We start from the raw sequence: 12,410 nt of genomic DNA, 5'->3' as shown, positions 1-12,410 counted from the left end.
TAAGTGTATGCACATTGTCATACAAGTCTCTAACTTTTTAAATTTTGTGTACCTATTAAAGAGTAGAGTCATCCCCCTGATCTGTAATTTTACTTTTTATGGTTTCAGTTATCTGTGGTCAACTTTGTTTTTTTGGTACCAGGGATTGAACCCAGGGTCATTTTACCACTGAGCTACATCCTCAGTCCTTTTTTTTTTCCCTTATTTTTTTAAGTTGTAGTTGGACACAATACCTTTATTTTATTTATTTTTATATGGTGCTGAGGATCAAACCCTGTGCCTCACTCATGCCAGGTAAGTGCTCTACCACTGAATCACAACCTTGCCCCCCACTAGTCCTTTTTAATTTTTTATTTTGTGACAAGATCTCGATGAGTCGCGGAAGGTCTTGCTAAGTTGCTGTCTGGCCTTGAATTTGCAATCCTCCTGCCTCGGCCTCCTGAGCTGCTGGGATTACAGTTGTGGCTACCACCCCCGGCTTGTGTGGTCAACTTTGGCCTGCAAATATCAGAAAATTCTGTAAATAATCTGTGTTTTAAATTGTGCACAGTTCTGGATAGTGTGATGAAATCTCATGTTGTCCCACTCTGTTCCACAGGGAATGTGAATCATCCCTTTGTCCAGGATATTCATGCTGTATGTGCTATATGTTCATTAATAACTTAGTATTCATCTTGATTGGCTTGGTTAATTTTTACTATATTGCAGTTACTTGTTTTCAGGTAAACCTTCCATAGTAGCCTAACCCTATATCACCTCACTTTATCTCACCATATAGGCATTGTATCATCTTACATCATCACAAGAATGAGTATAGTACAGTAAGATATTTAGAAAGACCACGTTTACGTTTATATAACTTGTACTATTAGTATAATGTTGTTATTATCCTATCTTATTAATTATTGTTAATCTCTTACTGTGCCTAACTTATAAATTAGATTTTATTGTTCACTGTTGTTATATAGAGACCCATGCGATTATTGTTTGTGATGATTTTGTATCCTGCAACTTTGCTGATTTGTTTATTCTAAGAGTTTTGAGGATAATCTTGAAGGTTTTTTATTTTTTTGGACATAAGATCATCTTTTCTGTGAACAGAGAAAATTTTGCTTCTTTGTTTGCAGTTTGAATGCCTTTCTGTTTCTTGCCTGATTGCTCGCTAGGACCACCATGTTAAAAGAAATTGCAAAAGCAGGCATTCTTGTTTTGTTCCTTGGTCTTAAAGTAAAGTTTTCAGTCTTTCATCATTGAGTATAGTGCTAGCTGAGGGCTTTTAATATGTGGATTATTATTATTATTTATTTATTTATTTTATTTTTTTTTTGCTGAAGTAGAGGAACATGTGTGACTTTTAAGGAAAGTGACACGGTTCTTAACAGAAGAACATTGTCAAAACGGCCATTCACTTCACTTACCCATTCTGTTTTAGTAGTTAAAAACAACTTTTTTTTTTAGAGAATTTTTTAATATTTATTTTTTAGTTATTGGCGGACACAACATCTTTGTTGGTATGTGGTGCTGAGGATCGAACCCGGGCCGCACGCATGCTAGGGAAGCGCACTACCGCTCGAGCCACATCTCCAGCCCCCCAAAAAACAACTTTTTTTCAACTGAATAATAGAAGAAGGTTTAAGTAAAAGTTTTATTTATAATTTCAAAGTGTAGGAGATTTTGTCATTCCCTAAAAAGTAAGAGTGATTGAGTGTAGGAGTGATGTTATTAGTCTTTTAAATCATGTAGAAAACAAAAAATGTCACATAACATTGTTAAAATAATATTAAGATAATTTTAAAGTTTTTTGGGTTTTGTTTCTAATAATTGCCCATGTATGTGCCCTTACTGAGATCTTTATTTCTTTATACTGTGTAGTGTTCCTTCATTTCAACAGGCAGGAATCCCTTAAGAACTTCCTACAATGAAAGTCCACTGGTAACAAACTCCCTCAGCTTTTGTTTATTTGGGAATGCCTTAAATTCTCCTTTACTTGTTTTATTTCTTATTTTTTAGTTGTAGATGGACACAATACCTTTCTTTTTATGTGGTTCTGAGAATTAAACCCTGTTCCTCCCACATGCTAGGCAAGTGCTCTACCACAGAGCTACAATCCCAGCCCTCTTCCTCACTTTTGAAGGAGAGTTTTGCCAGATATAGGATTGTTGGTTGAATTTTTTCTTTTCTTTCTTTTTTTCTTTTTTGGCACTTTGAATATGAACTTTCTGGTCTTCAAAGGTTCTGGTGAGACTTCTGATGATGATCTTACTGGAGATCCCTTGTATGTGATGAATTGCTTTTCACTGCTTCTTTCAAGATTTTCTCTTTGGTTATAACTTGTCTAAGTGTGGGTCTCTGGTTCATCCTTCTTGGAATTTGTTGAGCTTGTTTCATGTTTATTTGCTTATTTATATTCATGGCTTTGATCAGACTTAGGAAGTTTTTCACCATTATTTCTTTGGATATTGTCTGTCCTTCTCTTCAGGGACTTCCATAATATTTATGTTGGTTCATTTGATGATGTCCCACAGGTCTCTTAGGTTGTGTTCACTTTTCTTCAGTCTTTTTTTCTTTCCATTCCTCTGACTCAGTAATTGCCATCATTCTATCTTCAGATTTGCTGAATCTATCTTCGTCAATTCAGATCTGTCTTTGAGTCTCCTAGTGAGATTTTCATCTCAATTGTTACACTTTTCAGCTCCAGGATTTTTTTTGTTGGGGGCAGTGAGGGCAGGTGGGGAGGTGTCTCTCTTTAGTGTTTTTTTTTGGGGGGGGTGGGAGGGTACTGGGGGTTAAACCAGGGGTGCTTAACCACTGAGCCACATACCAGCCTTTTTTATATTTTATTTTGAGACAGCCTCAGCAACTTAGTGAGACCCTATCTTTGAACTTTAATCCTCCTGTCTCAGCCTTCCGAGCCACTGGGATAACTGTATACTACCACACCCATTGTCTTTTTAGGTTTTCTATTTCTTGATCATATTTCCATTTTTTACATATATAATTTTCTTCACATCTTTTTTTAGTTCTTTGAGGCTCTTAAAAAATGATCATTTTTAAAGTCTTTGCCTAGTAGTTCCACCATCTGGTCTTTTCAGGGACAGTTTCTATCAATGTTTTTTTTTTAATTTTTGTAAATATGTTTTTTTAGTTGTTGATAGACTTTTATTTATTTATATGTGGTGCTGAGAATCAAACCCAGTGCCTTACACATGCCAGGCAAGTGCACTACTGCTGAGCCCCAGCCCTGTTTATTTATTTTTTGTTGGTGGTGGTGGTTTTATTTTAAATGGGCTATGCTTTCCTGTTTTTTTTTTTTTCCCCCCATATGCTTTGTAATTTCTTGGGCATTCAAGCTGGATGTAGTGGCACATATAATCCCAGTGACTCAGGAGACTGAGACAGAAAGATTTCAAGTTCTAGGCAGGCCTCAACAATTTAGTGAGGCCCTAAGAACCTGGTGAGACCTTGTTTCAAAATAAAAAATAGAGGGCTGGGGATGTGGCTCAAGCGGTAGTGCGCTCGCCTGGCATTCGTGCGGCCCAGGTTCGATCCTCAGCACCACATACAAACAAAGATGTTGAGTCTGCTGAAAACTAAGAAATAAAAATTAAAAAATTCTCTCTCTCTCTCTCAAAAAGTAAGTAAATAAATAAATAAACAAACAAACAAATAAATAAATAATAGAAAGGGTTTGGGGTGTATCTCTGTGGTAAAGCACTCCTGGGTTCAATCCCTGGTCCACCCACCCACCACACACACAGGAAAAAAAATGCGCATTTAAATCTAATGATCGGGGCTAGGGATGTGGCTCAAGTGGTAGCGCGCTCGCCTGGCATGCGTGCGGCCCAGGTTCAATCCTCAGCACCACATACAAAGATGTTGTGTCCGCCGAAAACTAATAAATAAATAAAAATAAATAAATAAATAAGTAAAAATAAATCTAATGATGTAGTATCACTGGAAATCAGATTCATCCCTTTCCTGGGGTTTGCTGACTTTTGTGAGTTTTTTCCTGGTTGTTGTAGGCTGTTTCTGTGCCATGGGTCAACCTGAGGTGTTAACTGAAGGTCTTCTTAGGTCTTTTCTGAGCCTGTGTTTTCCCCTGGGCATGTGTGGTGATTTTCAGATTTCCCCTATATGGGAAATTACTTTTGGACATTCTACTCTTCACTGTATGGCTTCCAAAAGAGGAAAAAGCGAAGTATGAAGTATTGCTGGATTGGAAGAAGGTACTTCAGCTAGAGGTGGAGGTGCTTCTGACAGTGGAGGGAGGTGTAGAAACAATGGCTTCTGCCTCTGTGCATTTCTGTGATCAGAAGCAGCAATAGGAGCACATATCTCCTGTGTTTGCAGAATAGAATCCTTTTTGCCCACCCTGGTTCCCACAAGATGTTCTTGGAACTACGTGTAACTGCCTGCTAGGTGTTGGGCTTGGGGAATAGGTGGCTGTTACTGTACTAGGAGCTGAAATTAACCACAATTTACTATCTCACCTTTCCCTTGGAGGTTGTAAGCCTTTACTATTTAATAGCCTCCTGAATTCTGAGGTAGTCACTTAAGGCAGATCTGCCAGTTTGTTATCTAGGTCTGGAAAAGGATTTCTGGTGTTTCTTTATTCCACTATCTTCCCAGAGTCATCCTCAAATTGAATTTTAACAAAATTTATTTGAACAAAGTTTGAAAACTAGTAAAATAATCTTAATCCTTAGGATTAGCACCATTTTGCATGCATTAGACATACACAAACAGCACAGGAGTAACATTGTTACCCATCTCCAAAGCCTCTGAGCAGAGGACAGCAGCTTATACAGAGCAGTGGGCTGGAGAGAGCCACTCCCAAGAGACCTGTACTGCCTGGGCACAGCCTCCTGGGCTTAGGCTCATTCCTGGGAGTTGAACTGGATCAGTGTTTCTTAAACCTGTGAAACCACAGAACAACATTTTGTATTAGAATACTGATTATTATTCCCAGAGTCAGCAATATATAAAAGTAAAAACTAAATGAGCAATTTTAGAATTAACGTGGGTCTGGTTTTTAATGAGTAAGAGAAAGTGTGTCACAGCCCAGATATGTACAAAGCAGAAACAGCAAAAGTCAAGTTGTCCCTTTACCATAACTCAGTGATTTGTAAAGGAACAAGGGACGGTGGGTGTAATTTGGGAATCTTTTCGCCTGATGTAAGCCTCTGTTTCCTCATTTGTAAAGCTGGAATTGGATTAGCTGTTTCTAAGAAGACTTCCCTTTTGTAACTGTTAAATCCTTAACTTTGATATAGGGAATAAAATTGTCAGGTGCAAGGGTGATGTGGGGGTGGCACCAGTCAGAGTCTGCTCTCTGACTCCTGCACTGCTATGCTCACCACACGAGGCTTGTCAGAGTAGCCTCTGACAAGAGGATCCTTCATGCTTGGTTAGGTAACACTGTGTGAGTGGATCTGTCTGACCTGGAAGGAGAACTCTTTTCATTGTTCCCCAAAGGTGGTTTTAGGAAGTAGAAGACAAATACTTTTTACTTAGTATTTTTGTATATGCTTTAGTGAGTATTGAAAAGTGGGTAGCTAGCACACTAGACCTGTTATTTCAGAGCTCTTACTGCTTAAATATAGATCTGATTTTTAAAATGGGTTGATTTAAAGAAAAATGTTAAGTACAAGTGAGGTTTGAATGTGTAGAGGTCATGAGAGAGGGTGTGATAAGAGTGAATAGATTTGAGAAGCCCTGGCCTGTGGGACAAACCCCTGAAGTGGCTCCTCAGCAGAGTGACTGTGACATGCCTCATCCTCACACTGGGCATTCTGGAGGCCTTGCAAGGGAGATTATCCTCCTGTGTAAAGGGGAGACAGCCTCCTGAGACACTGCCAGGAAGTGGTGGAGAGTGGGGCTAGTGAGGGGCTCTCTCTGCTGTCCCACAGGGCAAATGCTTTCCTTGAGCATCCTGTCTGGCATCCCAAGCTGAGCTCCCCAGTAGGTGTCCTGAAGGATTCTTGTAGCTGGTGCTGGCCAGCCTGACCTCTTGGCCCCACTACTGTGGCACACCAATGAAGAACTCTGGTCTTCTCAGCAGGGTGGGGCAGGGCGGCCCAGGGTTTGCAGTGCTTCTGACCCAGCCCCTCATTGGGCACCTGCTCCTTGGAGGGTGTATTGTCTTGCTTTTCTGTTTGAGCAGGGTATTCATTTGCTCTCCCCCACCCCAAATGTGAAACATTTGTTATTATAAATAATCAATTATATGTCTCCATAAGGCACATATCCATTTTTATATTTACATATATAGATAAATCACTTTAATCACAGATAACTATTTAACATTTGGGTGTCACTTTCTGAATCTTCCTTTTGTCAGCATACCTGTTTGGATATCATTATATATGTGATTTTACATAAATGAGATCATACCAGTCATTTGTGACATGCTTTTTTTGCCTAATACTAGGCAGAAAACTTTTCTTTTTTTTTAAATTTATTTACTCAGGATCAAACCCAGTGCCTTGCCTGAGCTAAGGGAGTGCTGTACTGCTGAGCCACAACCCCAGCACAAAACATCTTAATGTATCAATAGTTCCTATGTTTGTAGAATGTTCACTGGTGTGGTTAGTTAGCCTCAATATAATTTATTTAAGCAAATTCTTTTTTTTTTTTTTTGAAGAGAGAGTGAGAGAGGAGAGAGAGAGAGAGAGAGAATTTTTAATATTTATTTTTTAGTTCTTGGCGGACACAACATCTTTGTTGGTATGTGGTGCTGAGGATCGAACCCGGGCCGCACGCATGCCAGGCGAGCGCGCTACCGCTTGAGCCATATCCCCAGCCCTAAGCAAATTCTTTAATGGAAAGTTTAGTATCATCTAGTTTTTTACTCTTGTAATATATAATAATGTTGTGATGAATATCCTAGAATGCACATCCAAATACTTGGTTTCCCTGATGTCTTGAACTGTAAGTCAAAAGTTAGGGGCTGGGGATATGGCTCAAGTAGTAGCACGCTCGCCTAGCATGCGTGAGGCACTGGGTTCGATTCTCAGCACAACATAAAAATAAAATATATGTGTCCACCTAAAGCTAAAAAAAAGAGTTAAGTACAATAAAAATTTTATACCATGTTGCAACCAGCCTTCTAGAAACATGGCAGTAATTGGGGATTGAACCCAAGGGTGTTCTACCACTGAGATACATTCCCAGCTCTTTTTTTTTTTTTTTTTTTTTTTTTTTTTGGAGACAAGGTCTTGTTAAGGCTGGCCTTGAACTTGTGATCCTCCTGCTTTGCCTTCCAAGTTGCTGGGATTACAAGCCTGTGCCACCATGCCTGGATGATGTATATTTCTTGGTATTTGTGGGTGAGCTGGCCTCCCCATCCTGTATCCTAAATGACAGCAATTCCATTTTTCCCATTCTGACCCGCAGAATGCTGTCCGTGTCCCACGGGACTTTGAGGGCTGCAGTGTCCTCCGAAAGTACCTTGGCCAACTCCACTATCTGCAGAGTCGGGTGCCCATGGGCTCGGGTCAGGAGGCTGCTGTCCCTGTCACCTGGTGAGAGCTAGCAGGCAGGGTTGGTAGTTTGGAAGTCTGGGGGGTTGTGGCTCCTTTCCTCCTTTCCCCTTTCTTCTTGATGCAGAGGATGGCAAGCAGCCTAGTATGGTCTCCCCAGGCCTCACCTCTCTGATTCAACACTGGGGTAGTTGGGCCCTGGCCAACTCCTGCTTTCTAGATGACCGAGTTGTCATGTCTATAGGACTGAGATCTTCTCGGGCAAGTCTGTGGCCCATGAGGACATCAAGTATGAGCAGGCCTGCATTCTCTACAACCTTGGTGAGCTGCCTGATCCTTTCCCCATAGGCCCTGCTCCCCAGCCCTGGGATCATCAGGTGACCACAAAGGCCATGGCTAGTGAAGGGGAAGATACTTGGGTTCTGGCCCTTCCATTGGCTTCACCAGAGCTCTGCCAGCTCTCTGCTATTTTCTGGGCCCGTGGGGAGTCACTGTGCTGGGAGAGCCTCTGTTGGGCTGGCTGTTACACAGAGCTGCCACTGTGTGCTCTGTTGTTAGGAGAGATGGCCTTTCTTTGACTGACAGCATTCCCTCCCCCTCATAGCATGGCCTTGGCTTACCCGGTGGGTTATCCTTATCCTGGTTCAGGGAGAAGCATGGGGAGCCCTAGAACTCTGTGTAGCATCCCTGAAGCTTCAAGATGAATCCCTAGGCTCTGGACAGGAGTCTCCTTCCCTGTCCACCTGCCAAGTGCAGAGCTAAAGACAGAAGGTCTGGCAAGGCTTCTGAGCTTCCTCTTTGCTCTAGCTTGGGTGTCTTTGCACTGACTGCTTAAGTCTCAGACCTGTTCTCCTTATTAAGATGACAGCCCTTCTGCCTCACCCTCAACACAGGCATGGGCAGCCTGGGGAAGCAGCCCTAAGCTCTCCTCACACCATGTTCTCTGCCTCCCCAGGTGCACTGCACTCCATGCTGGGGGCCATGGACAAGAGGGTGTCTGAGGAGGTGAGGAGGGAGGCAGTGGCGGGACATGTATATTTTGAATGACTCCTGTCCCATGGGATTAGACAGAAGCCCTCTTTCTCCTCCTCCTTTGCAGGGCATGAAGGTTTCTTGTACCCACTTCCAGTGTGCAGCAGGTGCCTTTGCCTACCTGCGTGAGCACTTCACACAGGCGTACAGTGTTGACATGAGCCGCCAGATCCTCACTCTCAATGTGAACCTTATGCTGGTAAGTGCCCTGTTGAAATGGCCAAAAGGGGCTGAATCCAGAAATGGCCAAAAGGGGCTGAATCTGCCATGCACAAGTGGCAGTAAGAGACAAGCAGGGTCCTTGGCTTTGGTCTGTTGAGCTGTAGGTGGATCAGGCACAGGACAGTGCTTCTTGGGGTAGGGGAGGACAGCAAAGAAGGGATCCTTTGGTTTCCCCACTCCCTGCCCTAGGGAGGGGAAATCCAGGTGAACAAGGGATTGACCTGCATGTATCACCCCAGGGCCAGGCTCAGGAGTGCCTGCTGGAGAAGTCGATGTTGGACAACAGGAAGAGCTTTCTCGTGGCTCGCATCAGTGCACAGGTAGAGAGGGGACTAAGCATGGGTCTTTGCTTTGCCCCTGACCCCCACCAAGTAACCCTATCCTGGCTCTGAGGTGGTGGATTACTACAAGGAGGCGTGCAGGGCCTTGGAGAATCCTGATACTGCCTCACTGCTGGGCCGGATCCAGAAGGACTGGAAGAAACTGGTGCAAATGAAGATCTACTACTTTGCAGCTGTGGCTCATGTGAGTGTGAGGGGTCACTGAGTCTAGGTTGGGCCAAGGTGCCACGGCTCAGGAAACAAGTCATGGTGCCTCCTCTTTCCAGCTGCACATGGGAAAACAAGCTGAGGAGCAGCAGAAATTTGGAGAGCGGGTGAGTGGGCTTTGGTGAGCAGAACACTCAGGACCTGTCCAACCTTATTGGATCCTAGTATGGTTCCATCCCTTACAGAATGGGGGAGGTGGTCTCTCTCCAACCTGCTATTGCCCTGCTATAGGCATGGTGTGTCTTAATGTTGTCCCACCAGTGTAGCCCTCTTCCCTAAGGTTCTCAGGAGGCCTGGCAGGCTCCCCAGAGAGGGAGGCTGTTTGGACTGTAAGCTCTAGGGTGATGCTACCTTGGTGCTATTTTCTGGGCTAACACATAGCTTCTGATGGTTAGTTGCCTGATGGCCAGGGTGAGTAGGGAGGCACACTAAGGACCAGGCAAAGACAAGACTAGGGTTTGCCCTCCACAGGTGGCCTACTTCCAGAGTGCCCTGGACAAGCTCAATGAAGCTATCAAGTTGGCCAAGGTAAAGCTGAGGAAGGTCTGGCAGCCTTGCGCACACAGGAAGCAGGCCCATTGGGTATTCTGGCACTGGCCTTGGTTAGTGCTGATGCCCTATCTTGTCCCTCCTCTACAGGGCCAGCCTGATACTGTGCAGGATGCACTTCGTTTTGCTATGGATGTCATTGGAGGAAAGTGAGTCTGTGGGGTTGAGGCGGTCCGATTTCCTATTATGAAGGTCTTATTTCTCTGCCTGTGCCCTTGGGAAGAAGCCACCAGTGCCAGGGAACAGTAATCCAAATTTGAGTCTGTAGGTTGTGGGTCTCCACTGACCCCTGATTCTTCCTCTCTTCAATGCTGACCCTCAGATATAATTCTGCCAAGAAGGACAATGATTTCATCTACCATGAGGCAGTCCCAGCACTGGACACCCTTCAGCCAGTGAAAGGTCTGGGAAGTGGTGTCAGGGGAGGTGTAGGGGGGATGGACTAGTGGCAGCTTTGGGGTCTGTGAGCCAGAGCTCCACAATTCTTTCTCCATCTTCCAGGAGCCCCCTTGGTGAAGCCCTTGCCGGTGAACCCCACAGACCCAGCTGTTACAGGTCCTGACATCTTTGCCAAACTGGTACCCATGGCTGCCCATGAGGCCTCATCACTGTACAGGTGGGTGGGATGGGCTGCCCCTGCCCTTGGCAGAGGTGGCTGGGTGTCTCAGAGATGTGGCTCATAACTTTCTCCACAGTGAGGAGAAAGCCAAGCTGCTTCGGGAGATGATGGCCAAAATTGAAGATAAGAATGAGATCCTTGAGTAAGTATGATACTTGGGGTCAGGGGCAGGGAGGACACATCAGGCATTGTGGGGGTTCCAGTGTTGCCTGTGAAAGGGAGAGGTGTGAGGTCTCAAATATCTGCACCACAAGATTTCCTCACCCTGCCTTCCTGCTTGTGGGCTAGATCATAAGGTATCTTGTCTTGGAGGGAACACATCCCTTCCTTTTCACTGTGTCCAACAGTGCCTGTGGATCCACATTTTGGCAGAGGCTGGGGGTAGTGACTTGCTGTGCCCAGCGTCACTGGAGGGAGTTATCCTAGCAGGCCCCTTTGACATGGAATTGGGTCAGCACTCAGCACCCAACTGGCCCTGTTGCCCCCTAGCCAATTCATGGATTCAATGCAGCTGGATCCTGAGAGAGTGGACAACCTTGATGCCTATAGCCATATCCCACCCCAGCTCATGGAGAAGTGTGCGGCACTCAGCGTCCGGCCTGACACTGTCAAGAACCTTGTTCAGTCCATGCAAGGTGAGCAAGAGGCAGAGTAGGCACGTGGAGGGGGACCACGCATATCATCTGCTGTGGCCTCATCTCTATAAAGATGGAGGCTGTATCTTCTTAAGTCCTGGTTAAGCCATCTACCCTCACACCCTTGTGGATCACTGAACCCTATGTCTGTGGAGTTCAGCATGCCTGGGCCACACACAGGCCCTGGCCTGAGTGGAGCAGTTCTTTCTGGGGAGCCTGGTCTACCTGCCTCAGGGGCTGCTCCCCCAATATACCCCAGTGTTGTCAGGCGTGTTCACGGATGTGGAGGCCTCCTTGAAGGATATCAAGAACCTTCTGGAAGAAGATGAACTGCAAGAGCAGAAGTTGCAGGAGGCAGTGGGCCAGGCTGGGTCTAGCCCAGCTGTCACCAAAGCTGAGCTGGCAGAAGTGAGGCGAGAATGGGCCAAGTACATGGAAGTGCATGAGAAGGCCTCTTTCACCAACAGCGAGCTGCATCGTGCCATGAATCTGCATGTCAGCAACCTGCGCCTGCTCAGTGGGCCACTGGACCAGGTCCGGGCTGCCCTGCCCACACCAGCCCTCACCCCAGGTGAGTATGCCTGTCACCGAAGGAAGAGGCTCAGACCCTGGGGGTTCTTTGGCCTCACTGACTACTGCTGCCCCCAGAGGATAAGGCTGTGCTGCAGAACCTGAAGCGCATCTTGGCCAAGGTGCAGGAGATGCGGGACCAACGCGTGTCTTTAGAGCAGCAGCTGCGTGAGCTGATCCAAAAGGATGACATCACTGCCTCTCTGGTCACCACAGACCACTCAGAGATGAAGGTAGGCTGAGTGAGCAGGGTGGAGGGGTTTTGCTTCTGGGCTTGTCTCTTAGATGGTGAGGCCCTGAGTGTCCCTCCCTCCCTCCCTCAGAAGCTGTTTGAGGAGCAACTGAAGAAGTATGACCAGCTGAGGGTGTACCTCGAGCAGAACCTGGCTGCCCAGGACAATGTCCTTCGTGCACTGACTGAGGCCAATGTGCAATATGCAGCTGTGCGGCGGGTGCTTAGCGAACTAGACCAAAAGTCAGTTGTATTGGCTGTACCCTGGCCTCTGCCCTACCAGGAGCTTGGTCCTAGTGGTATGCTTCATTTCTGCCCTTCTGCCTGCAGGTGGAACTCTACACTGCAGACCCTGGTGGCCTCATATGAAGCCTATGAGGACTTGATGAAAAAGTCACAGGAAGGCAAGGACTTCTATGCAGACCTGGAAAGCAAGGTGGCTACCTTGCTGGAACGAGCACAGTCTACCTGCCAGGCCCGAGAGGCCGCCCGCCAGCAGCTCCTAGAGAGGTGGGCATAGCC

The 12,410-nt window shown here is 45.5% G+C and overlaps 1 protein-coding gene across 5 annotated transcripts in view; it reads left to right on the top strand.

Annotated features, from left to right (window-relative positions):
* The window catches only part of Ptpn23 (protein tyrosine phosphatase non-receptor type 23), a 48,475-nt gene that overhangs the window by 32,569 nt on the left and 3,496 nt on the right, over positions 1-12,410 (top strand). For 4 of the 5 annotated variants that reach the window (XM_040290182.2, XM_078029179.1, XM_005332933.5 and 1 more), the window contains exons 3-19: positions 7,396-7,523; positions 7,726-7,802; positions 8,437-8,486; positions 8,581-8,712; positions 8,975-9,055; positions 9,129-9,260; positions 9,343-9,390; positions 9,755-9,811; positions 9,923-9,981; positions 10,155-10,234; positions 10,334-10,448; positions 10,528-10,593; positions 10,941-11,086; positions 11,346-11,657; positions 11,735-11,889; positions 11,980-12,131; positions 12,219-12,398. In XM_040290182.2, the coding sequence (XP_040146116.2) occupies positions 7,396-7,523; positions 7,726-7,802; positions 8,437-8,486; positions 8,581-8,712; positions 8,975-9,055; positions 9,129-9,260; positions 9,343-9,390; positions 9,755-9,811; positions 9,923-9,981; positions 10,155-10,234; positions 10,334-10,448; positions 10,528-10,593; positions 10,941-11,086; positions 11,346-11,657; positions 11,735-11,889; positions 11,980-12,131; positions 12,219-12,398 (1,970 nt within the window). The remainder of the gene's footprint in view (positions 1-7,395; positions 7,524-7,725; positions 7,803-8,436; positions 8,487-8,580; positions 8,713-8,974; positions 9,056-9,128; positions 9,261-9,342; positions 9,391-9,754; positions 9,812-9,922; positions 9,982-10,154; positions 10,235-10,333; positions 10,449-10,527; positions 10,594-10,940; positions 11,087-11,345; positions 11,658-11,734; positions 11,890-11,979; positions 12,132-12,218; positions 12,399-12,410) is intronic. The other variant, XM_040290181.2, reaches the window with a different exon arrangement.

Source organism: Ictidomys tridecemlineatus, chromosome 2, assembly GCF_052094955.1.
Source record: "Ictidomys tridecemlineatus isolate mIctTri1 chromosome 2, mIctTri1.hap1, whole genome shotgun sequence".
Classification (NCBI taxonomy): Eukaryota; Metazoa; Chordata; class Mammalia; order Rodentia; family Sciuridae; genus Ictidomys; species Ictidomys tridecemlineatus.
The sequence above is the reverse complement of the archived record's forward strand: the minus strand, read 5'-3'. Positions and strand labels throughout refer to the sequence as shown.